Source organism: Urocampus carinirostris, chromosome 4 (genome assembly GCF_059441175.1).
Source record: "Urocampus carinirostris isolate Australia breed hairy pipefish chromosome 4, RoL_Ucar_1.0, whole genome shotgun sequence".
NCBI lineage: Eukaryota > Metazoa > Chordata > Actinopteri > Syngnathiformes > Syngnathidae > Urocampus > Urocampus carinirostris.
Genome location: NC_142352.1, coordinates 33,928,731 through 33,948,642, shown reverse-complemented (window position 1 = coordinate 33,948,642; position 19,912 = coordinate 33,928,731). Strand labels below are relative to the sequence as shown.

Below are 19,912 nucleotides of genomic sequence, written 5' to 3'. Positions count from 1 at the left end.
TAAAAACAGAACAAAAGTATCAACCATGCTGACATCTGGAAACATTTATTGATTTAATTTCATTTAATTAATTTAGTCCAGACTACATGCATATAACTGGAGCAAAGCAAGAAGTTTAACAAAACTTTATTAAAAATGTACAACATACTCACGATATTTATTTTTTTCACTCTGTTTTATTCCTCAATGTATACATCCGAATTGAACAGCAGTGAGAGTTATCCCTCAAAAACGCTACACTTCTCTTTTCGTATCATTGCCGTCAACGTCAGTTCGCTGAGGTTTTCTTTAATCCTTGAGAAAGGATAACAAGGCATGCGATTTGATCCGGTGGTCTGCCGAAACGTCCTACCGTCTCGAGACATCATACCTGACCTGACAGTAGCAATTTTGTTTCCTTTATAATCAAGTTAAACTAGCAACACTGAAACTCATAATTACTGAACTTTTACTGATGTTATAAAACGAATGTTGTCATGCATACGTACACTGCATGATTACCGTAGTCACCGAACACCAAGCTATAGAGATAACACAGAAAAACACGCCAGGCTTTAGAGCTATGTCAGAAAACAGTATTTTCAAGCAATGAAAGAGTCAAGTAAGACAAAACCAAAACGAAAATCAAAAGTTCTCACCAATTTCAAAGCCACATATTGCTATCAGCACTGTGCACGTGCGTACGCACTGGGCATTGGTTGGACGTCTTGAGAGGTGAGAAGGAATTTCAGAACACCGGTACCGCAGAAACCACCGACGAATACACAAAAACTCAACTTCCACCTCTGTGTTACCATCTGGCTCTATTCTCAGTATGGTTGCCTTGGTGCTGTTGTTCAGAAATATAAGGCTCACTTAAAGTTTTCTTGCGGCGAAGTAGTAAATATGTGCTAGTCAAAGTGAAGAGCGATTTTATGCTCTTCTTTGAAGTTTCCTGCTAGTGTAGCGTGAAAATGGTAAAAGTAAGAAATGTTCTGTTTCAAATACAGTCCAAACGTGAACACAAATCCTAAAAAAAGGAGGGTGTTTTTTTCAAGCGCCTCTAAGATATCCTAGTACTTGATGAATGAAGTACCTTGCGATCATGACTATATGCCAGTAGATTACAGCAGAGAGTAACATAGTTTTGAAATCCGGACAGCACCTTTGAGTATTTAAGAGGTAACAAAAGGAAAACTGTATAAATAGTAGTACTTTTATAGGTCTAGTTCAGTTGAAGAAGGCCTAGGGATTAAAGGAGTGTCATGTTTCCGGGCAGTGAGCAAGAATTTGGACGAAGACGACAACACCAAGGGCGAGGCTGCAAAGGTGCAGAAGGAATACGAGAACCTGAAAGACTCCACCAAGAAGGACCAACCTTCTACCAGTCAGTCCGCAAAGCAGATGAAATGAACACACCACATGCCTCCAGCCCTCAGATATGATCCCATATAGTTTCTGAAACCAAATGGGTTTTTAAATTTACTCATGCCAACTTTCTTCTCTTGGGGGTGTGTTTTCACCCCTTTACGCACTGTTCCAGACAAAACTCCTTTTGACACTTAACAGAAATAAAACGTCATCATTGCTATTTTTTTTTCTTTCAAACTGAAATCTGGATTGGATTGGTGAACCAAACGCACTAAGACGGAAAACAATATTTTGAGTGTTTCTTAATTGTTTCAAATAAGATTTGCCTTTTGTTTATTATGATAAGATACTTTGGTCCTCTACATACAAGCTTGTATCTAGAATCTCTCATATCTTGAATGAATTATCTTCAAAAGAAATGACTGAAAAACAATCAATGTATTCTCCTCCTAACAAAATTATCCAAGTTAACCTTAAACATAAAACACATCTTCCTGATCACCAAAACACATTTTAATAGTACTTGAACATAAAAATACAGTAATAAGATAAATAATGTTTTATTAACTAGGTAAAATGTGAGTTTATAATAAGCGTTTATCATGGAAGAAGTTGATGGTTGTTATCAGAGGTGTATCCGTAGGGGTGGAGGAGTGAGGAAGAGAGGTGTGGGAGGAGAAGGGGAGCACGGCCATCTATTGGGAGCGTCTGAACATTTTTGTAACTTGGATTTTCTCTCATATTTCAGGCAAGATTTTGTGCTCGAAAGACACCAATGTTTCGTAACCAGAGTAGCTCATAACAACTATAGGTTCAATAGTTTGTATTGAATAAACAAAAGTTGTATCAATACTCTAACTATAAACCGTGAATATTATTTTTTTGGGACACTTTCAATTTTAAACCTGTCTGTGAAACGATCACATTAGGGAAAGTTCCCAAAACATATACCTGTTGTTGGCTTTTAAAGGCCCAAAAGAAAATCTGAAAACAGTAAATGGGTAAAACAGCATCAAATTGCCATTCATACAAAATAGAATAAAACTCTTCCATTGGTCATAAGGGGTGTGGCGAAGAAAAACACACTTCCTGTTTCATTTAGCTCCAAAAGGCTGATCAGACATTTTTTAAAAGATTGGTTCTTTGTATCGATATGCAATATAATGATATTCTTGTCTGAGAACAGTGGTTACCAACCCTTGTTTTAATGAGATAATCCTTGTGAAATATGTTCTCAGCTAAGTAGCAGGACAGAACTTTTTGATTTTGGTATATATAAATAAATAACAGTAACCTATTTTACTTCATTTAAATGTGAACTGTAAATTTATCTTCCAAAAAAGAATACAAAATCATTTAGGAGAACTATTTCATATCCTCCTCAAGGGTCAAATGCCTCTTCTCCACAATACCGACTCCTCATGCCATATTGCCATATACCGTCTTTCCCATTTCACTCTTTGGGCACAAATGTGGCTGATGCCTAGAAGTTTCTTGTAGCATTGCATCTCCATGGCATCACACCAAAATCCAAACGTGGGTCGCTGGGGTGCTGGGCTCATCCCAGCCATGTTTTTTGGAATGTGGGAGTAATCCGGAGTGACAGAGGGCACTGGGAAAACATGCAAACCCCGCACAAATATGCCGGTAGCTGAAATTGAACCTGAGTCCTCTGAACTTTGTGGCGGACATGCTGATAGCGACAACTCCGGTTGCTACTGTGATGTTTGACACAAAACGTCAAGGTGATCCGTATGCCAAGTAATTAATATTCTAATTCAAACGTACAAACTCAAAGCCCCAAATAAGTTCAGTCTGAAACACAGCAGCAAATGATGGAATTCATTTCTCTTTCTGTGCAGCCAAGTACCAAATTACCCACGGTCTGTGGCCTGGTGGTTAACTGATTCAATGCCATTATGTATATTGGTAAACACATTTTCAGAGGAATTGTCAGGGTACCAAAATGTAAAAATATATATTTCTTTGTTGTTGTTTTCTTTTAAAAATCATTATAAAGCGTTTGGCGTAACTCGTCTGTAAGTATCAAGCCTCCGGGAATAATTCACTATGACAAATCACCAATAGATGGCAGGAGTGGCTTTAAAAGAGATCTCTGTCCACACATCAAGGAAGCCCCCACTTCCTACTATTGTTCCCTGTATCCTGCGATTGAGAGTGTGTAGGCAACCTCATACGCCAAGAAGGCTTAATGAAGCAGTGTTGTCAGAGTAGTCAAGATATGGATAAGTACAGCAAGATAACGCTATTTTTCTTTCTAAATAAGATGACGAAGTTCGTCACTCTCGGGGCAGAGACGGATGACGTCTCATGCATGTCCGCAGGAACGCGATCGCCATGGTGACCAAAATTGTGTGATCATGTCACCAAAACATCGGGCGCTGAAAGGTTTTTGCATCGTTCATGCATAATGAGTTCAGTGCTTCGACAATAAAATGTTGTTTTGCAAGCAAAGTGCCTTTGGGTTGATGGAAAGCGTTGTTTTTTCTCAAAAGTTTTCTCGGAAAGTAGTATTTTTCACAATGTTCTTGTTGTTTACTAAACAATGGTTAATGCTGAAAACATTTTTCTAATGAAAGATGAGGGCCCAATCTATCTTTTGATATGTCCAATGCCTATATAGCAGAACTAAAAGTTCTTTAGGCCTTCAAAAATGAGTCAAAATGGGAAAAAATTGCCTCGCACCGGCTTTTCCCAAAAGAGAGAAACGTCTTACATTGAATGCGTGAACTGAACAAAACATCTTCCCCGTCGTGTTTCCACGAAAAAACAAAGCAAACCTTTTGTTCCCTCTCAGCAGAGCTAGCGGGAGAAGAATATATAAATAAATAATTTGGCACATTGCAGCCAATCATAGCACAGAGTCCGTGTTTGGCCAAAAACTAGGCCAGTCCAATAAGAGTGGAACGGGCAAAAGCTTCTCACAGCTGTCATTATTTTCCCTCCCTGTGTGCTGCAAACTACTCGTTCAACTGTGAAAAAGGGTTATCCGAAGGAATAATATATCACATGAGAAGAATTTTCATTTCATTGTTTTGGAATGATGACCCTTAACACTACATGTATAAACACTGATGTTATGGCTAGTGCAGGGGTAAAAAAAATAAGAACCACGGGCCGGCCTGTTAAGTAAATGAGTCCGGGCCCGCGAGACAACAGCAAGAGAATCAAAAGACAAAAAACAGTTGTCACCAAAAGCCAGCCTCCACTCACAAAGCAACCATAGCTTTGTTTCTTTCTTAGTCTCTCCCTCTCTCTCTCTCTGTGTCTCTCTCTATCTTTCACTCTCTCACTCTCTCTCTCTCATGCTCCTAAACTCTCTTTCATTCTCTCTGTCTTTGTCTCTTTCCCTACCTCTCTCACTCCCTCTCTCTCTTTCTCTCTCTCTATCTCTCTTTCTCTCTCACTCCCTCTCATTCTTTCTTTCTTTCTCTCTCACTGTCTATCACTGTCTCTCACTCTCTTGCTCTCTCTCTTTATTTCTCTCTCTCTCTTTCTCTCTCTCTCGCTCTGTCTTTCTCTCTCTGTTTATATCTCTATCTCACTCTCTCAATCTCCCTTTCTATCCCTCCATCTCTCTCTCTCTCTCTCTGTCTCTCCTTCTTTCTCTCTCTCTATCTCTCACTCACTCTTTCTCTCTCACTGCCCGTCACGTTTTCTCACTCTCTTGCTCTCTCTTTCTCTATCTCACTTGCTCTCTCTTTCTATCAGTCTATCTCCCTCTCTCTGTTTATTTCTATATCTCACTCTCTCTATCTCCCTCTGTCTCCCTCTCTATCCCTCCCTCTCTCTTTCCCTCTTTCTCTCTCTCTCAATTTCTCTTTCTTTCTTTCTCTCTTTTCTATCTCGCTCTCACTCTCTCTCACTCTCTCTTTCTCTCTCTGTCTCTCTTTCTCTTTTTCTTGTCCTACAACCCCCCACCCCCTTACCTAGTCTGGCTTTCATTAGAACGTTTTTTTACCATATGGCCCACGACCTAATATAATTTTAACTGGGCTAGTGCATCAGGTTATGTTTGTGAATTTCTGATTGGCCAAGGCAATCATTTTAATTTGCATATTTTGATGGCTACCTACAGACGGAGCCGGCAAGTCCGAGATGTATCTGGAGGCCATCAGGAAAAACATCGAGTGGCTGAAGAAACACAACAAGAAAGAAGGCAAAGACGGTGAGTTGAAAGAAGTAACTTAACTGGCCGCTAGCTTCCGGCAATTGTTGGTGGGTGAAAAGTGGGTCCAAGTCACAGCGGAGCTTAAAGCTTTAAGCTCTTTTTGTTGTTCCTAATCTGCATTTCAAAAGTGTGCCACATAGATGCTTGGTCCATAGCTATTGAATTTGGATCACGCTTGATGAGTTTGTCCTCATTACAGATGATTTGACTGCATTGTTGGAACACAAAAGGTAGTATTAGTAAATTCATCACTAGGACACAAATCTTAGGAGACACATTTTTCTAAGAAGAAGTTAGTTTTAGGCGTAGAAAAAGCTATTTTTTTCTGTAAGAGGCCAGTTTTCAGCATAGAGCAACGTAACAAAGATAGCTTTCTGTGTAGAAGAATTAAGGGTTCACCATAGAAGACAACGCTAGTTTTTGATGTAAGAGAGGCTAGTTTTCTGCACAGAACGTTTTTTGGGGCAAACTGCTGCCAGCGGGCCACATACACACTTTATGGGATAACTAATAAAAAAAACATTTTTGGGAGGTTCCGACTTTAGCCCAGTTGTCCTTTTATGTCTACAACAACAATACTATCAAATACAACAAAATGACTACAAAACTAAATATCAAATTTAGTGCTTAAAGACAGGGACTTCTACAGAAATACTTTAAGATAATACTACTACCACAGACATATCAAAAATAGAAGTACCGGGTACCAGTAAAACTACAGTAATACCACAAATATTGAATTTTGGAAAGATTGCAAAAATACTTGAAAAAGAAAACTATGGTAACACTACACAAATAATATAAAAATACTGTAAACATATGGAAATACTAAATTCTAAAACTAAATCTGACTTAACAAATACTACTTAAATACAACAACAACAAAAATACAACTATTGTAATACTACAAATTGCACCCTGGTCATCCTGGAAGGAGGGTTATCACTTGTGAAGCCCCTTCCCGAGGTTTCTTATTTTCCTTATGTTTAAAATTTTGAGTTTTTCAGTGCCCGCATGTTGGTTCAAGATCAGGGAATGGTGTGATTCTAACCTGTGCAGTCTTTTGACACATTTTTATGATGAAGGGCTACACAAATAAATGAGACTTGACATATCTAAATATCAAATGAAGTGCCTAAATCCATGCATTTTCTGCGCCATGTATCTTCAATAGGGTCGCGAGGGTGCTGGAGCCTATCCCAGCGATCTTCGGGCAGTGGGCAGGGGACACCCTGAACTGGTTGCCAGCCAGTCGCAGGGCACACAGACCCAGACAACTCACTCACCCACTCACACCTAGGGACAATTTGGAATGTGGGAGGAAACTGGAGCGCCCGGAGGAAACCATGCAGGCACAGGGAGAACATGCAAACTCCGCACGGGAAGGCTGCGGTAGCTGGAATTGAATAGTGGACTCCCGCACCGTGGGATTTCGCGATAACCACCCAACTGCCGTGCCGTCTTGTGATTGAAATAGGGACCTAATATATTATTTTGCTTTAATCGTGATTGTTTCAAATCCAATTTGATAAGACTAATCCATTTAAAAGGAAATACAAATATAATATCTGCATGACTGAAAAAAATTTGATCCGTCCCCAGGATCAGCCCTTTGATCAAGTTTTTTTAACCCAATGCGGCTCCCGGCTCTAAATAGTAGCCCACCCCTTGCACAGAAGAAGCTTAGAAGAAGACAGTAGTTTTGGGGAAATAAGATCAAAGTAGTTTTTGGTGTTAAAAAAGCTAGTTTTAGGTGTAGAGGAAAAGGTTAACTTTTGGCATATAATTAATCAATGCTACGTTGTCAAAAAAGAAACTCGTTTTTAGCGTAGAAGAAGCTTGTTTCCAGTGTAGAAGAAGATGACGGTAATCGTTGGCGGGGAAGAAAAGCTGTTGTAAGAACCGCCTACCTATAAAACAACGATTATGTATTAGTCCAGAAAATACGATAAATAATTTAAAAAGATGGATTTTGAAAATGAAGAAAATCTGAGACTTTCTGTCGCCCAACAAACACTTTTGTGGTCATGTCTACTAAGGGTGGCAAAACCACATATGTTGTTACTGTCAATCCAATGCTTGAAAAATATGGCTGTTTTGTTCCAGTAAATTGGTGGCTTCTTTCGTTTTAACCTAAACAACGGCAAAGCAGGGGAAATTATGAACAAGAAATTGGCACATTTTAGGTTTATCCTCAGATTTGATCAAAAAGCCTAAAACTGTAATAATAATATCCAGTGGCAGGCTGTGCAGTTACGCCTAGGCCTTCAGTCCTCGTCTGTTTAGTGATGTGTTATCGTGAACAAACCAGCTCTTGGAAGGGAAATTTCCAGTTTTATCTGTGAGAATTCGGGTGGGGGAGTGGTGATTAGAGTCAACCACGACCGACACCGCGCGTCTAGTTCTCTGGGTCCGACGTAGCTGGCCTTACGGGAAGCCAGCATTGCAGACTGCACAAGAGAGGGACGGAGGGCTCTTTTGTAACAAAATCTTAGTTAAACAAATTTGTTTAGACAGAGACAAAGGAGAACAATGACGGGTGGATAGTAAAAATACAAAAAGTCAGCGAGAGAGAAGCTCGGCCAAACTGGAATGTAATGACTTACATTTAGGCCCGACCACCCGGAAATTTGGATCGGGTCGAGCTTGGGCTCAGGCTTAAGATCTTACCTCTGAGCAGAAAATGCCAGATAAAACCCTTTCCAGCTTGAGAAAGGCTAACTCCCTTCGGAGTTGTGAGACCTTTCACTATTAAATCAACACAACAATATATTTCCTTGCGCAGCTTGGTCTCTTCAAGGTAACGGCTGACGGCGCGATCACTTTCATGGATTAACGCCCCCAACCAATCATAGTGTGTGAAACCGGTGATGTTACCCAACGCTTGCCAGCAAGCGCTCAGAGGCCAACTTAGAATCTGATTGAAAACCAACAGCTTTCTTGAAGACTAATTTTATGAAACTGTCAGGACCAGAACAGAAACAGGACCCACTTGCGTGACGTTTACCACAAGTTTTATTAAAAGGAGAGGAAGGGCTGCGCCCACGATCCAGTGTTTGTTGGGCGCAGGAAGCAAGTCGGTCTCGTACTCGGATTGTGATCCAAACACGGAAGTGGATCTTCCGTAGCGAGCGATGGCAGAAAACTGGTCGGTAGCCGGGACTGGGAGAGCAAGACGTGGTCGGGGTCGGAATCTAGTTGTAAGCCGGGATGGGAGAGCAGTCGTCATCAGGATCTAAACAGGTCGTAGAGGGAGACAAACAGGAGCAAAACACTGGACAGGTGTGAGTCCGGGTCAAAAAAGGCTTGCCGAGTATACACGGAGATTCGCAGACGGACTGACAGGACAGGGTTCAAATAGTGACAGGGATCCAATCAGGACCCGCAGTGGTTGGCGCCAAATGAGCGGGCACAGGTGAATCGCATCAGTAATCATGACAGATACACGGCCTTCAGGATTTTTTCTGAAGGCCTCTGGGTGGAATCCGGAGCATAGCAACAACTAATGGCTGAAATATGATTAGTTATATTCTTAAATATAAAAGGGCACATCTGGAAGCAGCGCAACTATGGAGAGGCAATGAAAGGAGGCTGACAGACAATTTTGATTTATTTATTACGTAATAATAAACAAACTATAATTAACATCACACGATTCAGATATTTTTCAGGCCAGCAGAGAAGGCCTTGCAGGCCCTGACGGCCCACCACTGCTTATATCTCGTATTAAATACTGGAAATTTGGCGCTTTCATATTTTCTTTCTTTTTACTATAAAAGTTCCTGACCAGTTCCATGTCAGGCTGCCCTAATCCGCAGCTCAAACTGCATAAGATGAAACTGCACACCAGAGCGTGGTAGCAAAGATGAAACTGAATCCAAGCATAGATGATATCTTCAAAGATCGATTATCTCTGCTTTTTGGCAAGGGGTGTTGTTTCTTCCGTTATGGCTGTCTACCCTGAAAACTGATTGACGTACAAAAGCCACCGTGCTGCTGTAAAAAAAATCAATGCTCGGCGGTATTTCATTTGGCGACAGGAAATGAAATGTTAATGAGACCTAGCTGTGCGAAGGAAATTGCTTCTTACCCCGGGCGCACCGAGGATTCATTTACCATGTGTTGAAAAGCAGGTGCTTGGAGAAAAAAGGACAAGTGCCTTTTAAAAGACGTGGCAAAAAATTAGCAGTGAGGTTTTCACGGCGTCTCATCTTTGTGCATGTATGTGGGACACTTCATTAGTATTCTAGTGTGGGGTGGTTGTCTGGGACAACAGTCTCCTCCCCCGCCTGCCAGTTAACCGTTTGGCTAAAGGAGAAACATCTTAATAATAAGGAGAAGATACAAAGAACACCCTCGCGTTTCGAGTGTACGGCCAGTTTTCTCAAAGTGGGACACTCTCTTGTTATGTAAATCAACAATTTTAAGCTTTTATTCCGGTAGCCTCGATATTCAACTCCTGTGTACTTTTACAGTGGTGGCCTGAGATACGAGTGATTTTATTTGCAAACATTTCGAGATAAGATCTGCAATGGGGTCGTTATTTCTTGATGAGCAAAAAATGTCAGACAATAGCGTTATAATGACTCCCCTCATTTCGCAAAAATATTCAGGTTTGGGGCGGTCGATACCGGAAGTTTTGGTATCCATCCAATTCAAGTAAATACTGGGTAGTATCGATCAGAAATGATCTGATACGGATATTTTTTGCTTAGAATTTTAGTATTGACTAATTGAACACTTCTCTCCTTGATTTAGTTTATATTTTTGATATACCTGTATGCAACATACAAATTTTAGACACCGAAAATGTTTAATTTATTCAAAATAACTATCACAAACTTAAAGTATAAAAATACATATATATATATGAATATGTATAATACTGCTTCAGAGCAGATGGAAGAGCGTTAAACCAAAAAAAGCAACAAGGTAACTAAAACGCAAAGTCTGTATAACTAAAGTGCCGGCCATTCAACAATACAGTAGTTTGAAATTAAATCGGTGCTTCTATTAAAGTTTCAATTTTCTCTTAATGGCTCTTTTGGCATAGTGACAACGACATTACAGGTTTTTGTTCAAGAACAGTGATATGCTTAGATGTTTGGTTGCAGCTCGTTGGTCAGGGTGAGCTTTTTCAGAGTGTTTATGTACATTTTTGGTGATGCCACAGTAGCAGACAATTTTACCACACAAATGACTTACTTTTCTGTTGATGGGGGGCAAAAAAGTCCACCCTTTTCTGCGTTTCCCATTTGACTCTGTCATTTTTAGCTTCTGCTAGTGTTGGTCGCAAAGATTTGGCACTCTCTTCTTCCTGGCAGGCAGGATACAACAACCGGCCAGGTCAAGTGAGGTGCTAAAATTGTGCCTGTTAGTCACTACCTCAGGCTTAAAGTGACCCAGAGAAAGAAGGGCTGAGCTTTTTACATAGAGAAGCAGTCAAAACGTGCCTAAGACTTTTGGAACACCCTTTCCATAATGAAGGTTTTCAAGTCATGTTTATTTTGTATAGCCCTTAATCACAAGAAGTCCCAAAGGGCTGCACAAAATCCCCAAATTTTCAGAAAGGGTGCCGGATTTGATAAAATGAAGATGTGTGACTGCCGACTATTCAGCCTGGCATTCTTTCAACTGTATTTAGTAAATTCACCCTCCGTAAAAGGTTAGCAGTGCTTGGCGATCAGCGTCACGACCTCGCAACTTTCGTAGAAAAGTTCCTGCCGCTCTGCTTTTTAAACAGCTTCCAGTTGCTTCACCTTTTCACAGCCTTCGTCTGCAGTTAGCTTTCAGCGATTTAGAAAAATGAATCAACCTGCCTCAACTGCCTCACCTGACTTCATGTAACTGTTAGACCTCATAGCTGTGTGTCTGATTATGTGTCCAAAGGACTCAACTCAATATCAATTTTATTGTCAAATATCCTATATGCACAACAAACAGCAATGATGAAATGACTCCCTCTTTCCCGTGTTCAAACATGCAATCAATAAGGTACAATACCAGCTATTTTATAGCAGCAAGATCATACTAGTATGACTACACTTTACACATTAACTAAGATAGCAACATTTTCAAGTAAATGCTAATTAGGCAGAGAGGTCACTAGAATGTTCAGCAAACAAAGCGTCATAATTATATTGACTGTTCTATTGTCGGAAGGGAGGAACAGGTGGGCAGCGAAGGCCTCTGAGTTTTTTCCAGTGTCATGGAGACGGAGCAAATAGCCTTTTAGTGTGTTTACTCCAGCAGACGTTCCCATTAGGACAATCTCATCTGGCAGGTTGCTTGGAAATGTGCGCTTACGCCTACACATCACAGAGATTAAGCAGGGCAGCAGATGGACACAGCGGCTACATACTGCTTTTCCATCTTGGCTCCTCACAGTCAAGATTGAAAGAGTCCAATCAAATTGCATTTAAATCCCTAACACGCACAATGTTTGTCATTGGCAAACTGTATCCCGGCGACTGTATCGTGGATGGAGGTTGCCTCATCAACAGGGGTTTTCCTTCTTGAAATTCATAGTGTACTGTAAATCTCCGGATCTTTAATTAGTTTTGGGAACATTTGTTTTGTTTCTGCGACTGATAAGAAAAAGCTCATTTCGGAAGCTCAAATGATATCGCTGTGACATTAGCGGGAATGTGAATAAAAGGTCAAAGGAAATTGAACTGTCTTTCATTATAAGGTATTCCCAAAGTGAATTTTCTTTTTAAATAGACACAGAACGTGTAGTGTTCCGTCCCACAATTATGCAAATATGTTGCAAAATACGAGTCAGGGAGACCAAAAATGTATACTCAAGGTTTGTTTGCTGTAGAGCTGTGAGTGTTGTGATTTTGCCCGAAAGCAGGAAGCTCACAGTTCTCAAAAATGTTTGTACTTAATCACAAAAATGCTGAATAAAGTAATGAACAAAGGTCTTAAACAACAATAAAACTGTCTGGACTAAAAAAAACGAAAATGAAAATTACCCAACCCTGTGTGCTGTCCAAAATGTCCTTATAAAGGGTCAGGCTAAGTAGGGACGTGTGGGGTTATTGTCCCAATTACAAGCCCTCTCTTGGGTGGAGGTGGACCAGACCCTAACGGTTACAGCATTAAATAAAACAAACACCTTCAAAATAGCAAATCCCATTAAGACAACATGTAAGGCCAGTTCTGAAACTGAAAGGGATTTTAGTGAACAGGGATTGTATTCTTTCCGTGGTCGATCACTATTGGCTAAAGTTATTCGGAGGTCAAGGGGCGGATCCTTTTTATCATTTACAGGCTGGCATAGGCTTGAACGGCAAAACAAAGCCTGCAATCGGCCGAAAAAGATGTGACAATCATCAGTTGAATCGATCACTATTGGCTAAAGTTATTCAACGGTCAAGGGGCGGATCCTTTTTATCATTTACAGGCTGGCATAGGCTTGGACGGCAAAACAAAGCCTGCAATTGGCCGAAAAAGATGTATCAATCATCAGTTGAATCGATCATTATTGGCTAAAGTTATTCGGAGGTCAAGGGGCGGATCCTTTTTATCATTTACAGGCTGGCATAGGCTTAAGCGGCAAAACAAAGCCTGCAATTGGCCAAAAAAGATGAATGTGTATAGCACGTGGTTGACGGCATACAGAAAGCATTTTTTACTATTCTGTATTTGTAAATATTTTATTCTCCTGGATTTACTACACTCACGGATATAAGAGGACCATGGCTGCACATTATTATTGAACACAACGACTTCGGTGAGCTACTCCGGCTATATATTTTTCCTGTATCTTGTTTCAAACTGAACTCGATGTTTCTGCGATAAGCGGTGCAGATAATGGATGGAATGGAGTGTCTATTTTTAAATTAAACTCAATTCCAAGTGTTTATTGTCATATGCACAGTAAAGTTGCGAGCGAAAAAGAAAATAGAAACTAAGGAATGGTTGGCATTTCTTGAATCCCAAGACTTTAACCGTCCGAATGATGAAACGATGCATTTGAGTGACATCGTACGGACACCGCATCCGCACGTGTTCTCGACACATATTTGCGTCTTTGCAAGCTTTCGGAATGTTAAGGGGGTAATAAGTTTGACTAAACTATCTGACTGTTTTGTCGACGTTCCCATTGTAGCGCCTTATAATCCGGTGCGTCTTATGTATGTCAAATATAGGACCAAAAACTATTTTTTGGGGTGCGCCCTATAACCCGGCGCGCCTTATAGTGCGGAAAATACGGTACTTTAACTGAATTACTTACTCCAATACCAAATATGCTAATAAAAGACAAAAGAAACTAAATATGAATAAAATTATGACTCACAACACGTGGTAAGCTTTCTCTCTTGTAACCTCTTCGACCAGTTAATATGTAAAACAATAGGGTGACAGGTTCTGGTGTTCCTTCGATGACATCAAAACACGGTGAGAAAATCAAGACATGCTGTCTTCAAAATACATAATCTCGGAAAATAATTGCAATATACCTTGAAATATATATAGATTTTATGCAAAACCCATATACTATTTTGCATGTTTAGAATTTGGGATTACCTTGAAATATGAAGTTTATGTATGTTGCTCAATAAGAGGATTTACTTTTCTAGAAGATGTATTACAAATCTTGTGTGAATTATTTAATAAACACTAATTAAGAATACTTCAAATGTGACTTATCACAGACACTTGGGCATTTGACAACAACACAAAACTTGGTGACAAGTCTTTTAGAATTAAATAAAGAAAGTAGTATTTTAATATGTATTATTAGTGAGTTAAGGATTCCAAATGAATGCTAACGTGAAACTTTTTCTTAGCTGTGTTGATTGCTATGCTAACTGTCCAAGAATAAACAGCAACATTATCAAAATAGCTTTTTCTAGAAAATCAATAAAAGTAACAAACCTAATTTTAGCTGAAAGTATGAAAAAACTACATAAATGAGGTTTATAGCATTATTATTCCTTGATGAGATTTTTCTTTTTCGGATTGTTTTATTTACCGTTTTAAAAACAAGCCAGGTTAAATAATTATTAAGAAAGGCAATAAATATTTAACGAGTTAGATACTTTTTGTGGTACCGCCGCTGTCATGCAAAAAAAAACCTAGCTCCATTTTGGGGCTATTGTTGTATATTTTTACTTTCTATATTTTTTAACAATTACACTTTTCAGCAAAGTTCTACAAAACGGCTAACTTCTTAAATAATCAAAATATTGGTATCTGTTTACATTATAACATTCCATGCAAAAAAAGTAAAAAAGAAAATTACAAAAAAGAGATATTGTATTTAACATTAGAAATAGAATTGTCTTTGATAACAATGTAGTGAACATTGTTTACAACGAGATTGGACATGGCACGTAATAAATACACAAAGAAACATAGTGTCTCTCCTTGGGGTTAAAACATCTTAATTAAAAAAAAATCTTCTTAGTTAGCCTATAAACGTTCATTAAAAACTATTTATTGATTTTACATAAACATGAGGCTCACCTAGGGGAAGCTGCCGCAAGTACCCCCGAAATTTAAAAGGCTTGTGAAAGGCTGAGCCAAAAAAAGGAAGAAAATGGTGCAATATGCTCACTTTTGAGTCCCTGTAGTGTGTACCGTTCAATTCCAATTGCACTACACAATACAGTGACATCTAGTGGTCAAATATTACAAAGTGACTATTTAAAAGAGAAAAATAACGTTAAATAAATGTCATGACAAATGGGCAAAAATGAGTGCGATGATATGTTTGTTATTTAAAGACATGTGACTTCAATTCAGGGTGACTTCTATTTTGACTTTCATCTTAGTCAATAATCGTCTCATTATTTATAAAAGAAAATCAAGTATTTCTAATTCAATTGCTTTACATTAATTATATAGTGTCCTATTCTGCTTATTATTAGTTTGAGAAGTATAACGTGCTTTTGGTGTCCTTATGCTCTTTCCACCACGCGTGCTTACTCTGACCTCAATCCCTTGTAATGATAAATGCAACCCGGATTACTTCTTGTTTGGGTGGTATGATGACAGATCTGATTCATTAGCCACAACATTGGGGACACTAAACCAGGGTCACAATGTCGAGTCTGTCATAATGATTATAATGCTTTGTATGATCAAGTTACAAAACATTTAAATAATCTCTTAAAGAAAATATCTTTTGGGAATAAAGCGGCAAACCTTACGATTTTCCACAGGAGCAAGTTCTCCTCAGTCAGTCATTTTATCAATACATGGTTCACTACATCACAGATTTTGAATTGAATTGTCTTTATTGTTATTGATATCAATTTATCATGCATTGATTTCTGAGCAGAAAGCACACAGCAAATGTTATCACGGGGGCAATTTAGGGAGGACTTTGTGTGTTGGGTGGACGTGACTGTGTGCACGACTGTGATAGGCTTGTGTGTGCTGTCAGTGAAACAGGGGACAAGCGCACAAGTCAAATCAAGTCATGTTTATTTGTATAGCACTTGAGTTAATGTGTTACCCAAAGCAAACTGGGAAGCATGGCAACAGCTAGCTTATGCAGCTCGTTACATTGAAAATAAATTCCTCAATTAATTTCTACTCAGAGGAGAGTCAGAAGAGCGCAAAGAAATGGTGATCACGTGGATTGTTAATGGGTCCGGGAAGCGACTGAGGCGGCACCGGGAGAAAAGGCAATAAATAGCAAGGTCGCAGTTCCGATCTACTGCTACGGCTAGGCTAACATCTCTCTCAATCTACTCCTGCCGATCCTGTATCTCACCAAGGGCAGATCCATTACCCATGAAACGGATGACCTGGTGCAACAACCTGTGGGAAACCACTACATCTGGCATGGTTGTATTATAATTATTACGTAGACCTGGCTCAATTCGAGGTTATCTGATGTTAGCGTGCAGCTAGCCAAACATTCTCTAAATCACTTTCTTGCACTGAAAGAAGAAGCCCTCCAATTTAAGTGTACTTTTGTGTAATATAGTATAGACTATTCATCCAACTGCAATTCTCTGTTCTGTGTTTTTATTTGTAGATCTATAGTTATTTTGTTGTACTCTCAGTCGGTAGGGACGTCATCTTAAGGTTAGTTTGACCCTTGGGGGCTTTTATGAAGGTGCCCCACTACTTTGCGGATTTTGACTTTTTGAGGGGGGATAATGTCCCCATGAACCGCGATATCCGAGGGATTGCTGTATTTTTGTGACATGCTACACACCAAATAATGTACCATAATGTCAATGTTGTTTGTGCACCAGATTATGACCTGTCCAAACTCAAGGACTTCATGGACCAGCAAGTGGACTCCTATATAACGAAGGGCATAATAGCCAGGGACGAGGGGGACACCATCAAAAGGATCTACAGCAGCCTGTGACGTCCACCTCCAGCTTCTAGAACTCAGTCAAAAATACTAGGAACATTTTCATTTCTTACTTAAACTCAATCTCTACGCCATGGTAAAGTGCATTCATACTAACTGCTTATTCTGCCATATATGCTACAATCAATATAAAGTAAAGAATGTAATAAATAGACGAAATGAGGCCCTAACACATTTTCGTTACATTTTGCATAATACATACAAAACATACTCTTTGTAATATGTGTTTTCTTGGTTATTGTGTATATGTGAGACCTTACTATTTCCCTGCTTCTCATTCTAACAGATATATATTGACATATTAGTTAACTGCCGTAATAACTCTAGGACCCGTAAAAGAGCGATGTGTCATACATTCTTTCATGTGTCTGTATTGACAATTTCATTTCAGTAGACACACAAAATGAGGTATTTTCAAATGTAAATATGTGATTTTTTTTTTCCTGAGGGCGCAAAAGCAATTAAAACTGACTTTTCTTTGCAAGTGTGCTTTATAAGGCCAGCAGAGCAAATCACAGAAGGGAAATGTGAACTGAAAGACATCACAAGTATGTGTAAATGTGAAAAGCCCAGCCTTGCGGGTCTTGGGTTGGTGTAACATGTGCACAAGAAACAATTGCATCAATCAAGGTGTTGGTTCCAATAGAAGATTGTATTCGTCTGCTTGGAGTGATCGGGAGGCGCAATACGCCAGAGAGTAAAAGCGATCAAAATTTGTTGATATTTATTTAGGGTGGGCTTGACATAAAACCTAGCTAAAGAGACTGTAAACTTTCCCAAAAATCGGTTCAGCTGTTCCGTAGCCTACAAATCGCAAACATACACACAAATTGGGATTTATAAAGTAATTGATATGGATTAGAGTAGATTAGATAGATAGATTGAGATTTGAAGACCACTTCTCCTTTGATGAGACGATCAACCCTTACTTAAATTAACATGCTAATAAACTTACAATTTGCATATTGACTGCAAACGTCTATTTAAGATCATGAACAGAAGCCGTTATGTGTTTGCCCTCATAGCATAACATTTATTTGTATAGACCTAAATCACAAAAAAGTAATGACCAGGCTGCAAGGATTTTGCAGAGGTAAATTTAAGACTTGTGAACAAAATTTAAGAGCTTTTCAATGCATTATTGTGAAGTTATCAAATGTAAGACTTTTTCAAGTTTTTAAAAACTTGGGGGAAATGTGTTTAATTTCCCGTACAAAATTTGTTATACAGCGTACACAATTTTAAATGATCAAAAAACATAAAATAAGGGACAATCATATAAGTTTACAGGTATGTGATCACCATTACTCCTCCCGCATTTACCATTCTTCCGCATCACGACTGCTCATAATAAACTCGCATTCCATTTCATTAATATCTTATTCATCTTATTAGCGTATTTTTATGAGTAAATACTATTTACATGTGTATTTTTAAAATATGTTTTATAGCTATTTTAATGTGCTTGATGATTTTAGGAGGACGCGAACGGACCAATTCGTTTTTGATGATTTCATATCAGGAAAATGTGCTTGTTTCATGAGCATTTCGGGTTACAAGCACGATTCTGGAAAAAAATAAGCTCTTAAGCGGTATGAATGTATTTGAGAGAAACCAGTTATGTGTGTGATGTTTAAAAAAAAAGTCAAAGTTCTCCAGATTAGCATGAAAACAAAAGCAAAAACAACAATGCTGCATTAATGCCTTTGTTTGGTGAGCAAAGGCAACAACAGACAATCTATATTGGGAGGGTTACTTCAAAAATGTAATCCAATACAGTTACCTGTCAAAAAATCCATTATCTGCACGGCTGATCTTCAATAGGGTTGCGGGGGTGCTGGAGTCCATCCTAGCTGTCTTCGGGCAGTGGGCAGGGGACAGCCCAAACTGGTTGCCACCCAGTTGCACATAAAGACAGACAACTTACTCGCTCATTCACATCTAGGGACTATTTGGACCGGACAAGTAACCTAACCTTTTTGGAAATGTGGGAGGAAACTGGTGGAAACCAACGCAGGCACAGGGAAAACATGGAAACTCCACACGGGACTTGAACCCTAGACATCCACACCGTGGGGCTGCGTGCTAACCACCCAGCCGCCGTGCAGCCTTGAAAAAATGTAATCCGCAATGTAATCCAAGTACCGTAATAATGCAGTAACGTAACTAGATAACTTTCAAAATGATTTCGGGCCTGAAATGTCAATCATTATGTTTGGGTCGGGCTTCTCCTTGCTGTCTTTTTTTTTATCAATATCCACCCATCATTGTACTTCTTTGTCTTTCTGCCTCTTTCTCTCTTAGTGTCGCGTAAGATTCTTGATGGCTAAATTTTCAACCTGTCAAAATAACAATGGCCTTAAAACTTTCCCATGAATGATGGAAATTTGTAAGTTAATGTAACCTCTGCAGATACAAAAATATAAAAGATGCACATATTTTAGTCTTGTATTAACTTAGTTTAGTTACAAAAGAAAGGTTTTAATTAGTTAACATAAATTGACTTTTCTCAAGTCCACAAAAATAAAATATGAAATTTTGGGTATGATTCAAATGAAATGATCTGCATTTATATAGCGCTTTTTAAGTCAAGACTTCCCAAAGCACTTTTACAATGTGCTTCACATTTCCCAATAGCGGCCGTGCAGCCATGTTATTGGGGGCATTAGAGGTTAAGTGTCTTACCCAAGGACACTTCGACATGTAACACAGAGGAGCCAGCATTCGAACTGCGATCTCTTCATCCCAAGACGAGCGCTCTACCTCCTGAGCCACTCAATTGGTGAAGCACTGGCTAAGTCGGGCTTTAATACCCACAGGCGGATTTTTTAGGGCTGATTTTACCTCTAATTTTTATGACTGTTTGAAAACAGTCTTCCTTCCTTTACCTTTTTGCTCTAAAACATCTAAAAATGTCATGCAGCCCAACCTTAGCTCTGTACAATTTGAGTGAAGCCAATTGTGTGGGCAAACGGTTACAATGTACTTCAGAAAAGTGTCTCTCGACCCCCAATTTTATTGAA

General features: G+C 39.2%; 1 protein-coding gene across 3 annotated transcripts in view; it reads left to right on the top strand.

The window, feature by feature from the left end:
• Positions 1–17,373, top strand: part of scg3 (secretogranin III) — a 28,158-nt gene extending 10,785 nt beyond the window's left edge. For 2 of the 3 annotated variants that reach the window (XM_088334291.1, XM_088334292.1), the window contains exons 10-12: positions 1,259–1,366; positions 5,450–5,539; positions 16,765–17,373. In XM_088334291.1, the coding sequence (XP_088190417.1) occupies positions 1,259–1,366; positions 5,450–5,539; positions 16,765–16,883 (317 nt within the window). In that variant the 3' untranslated portion in view covers positions 16,884–17,373. The remainder of the gene's footprint in view (positions 1–1,258; positions 1,367–5,449; positions 5,540–16,764) is intronic. The other variant, XM_088334293.1, reaches the window with a different exon arrangement.
• Positions 17,374–19,912: the final 2,539 nt, after the last annotated feature.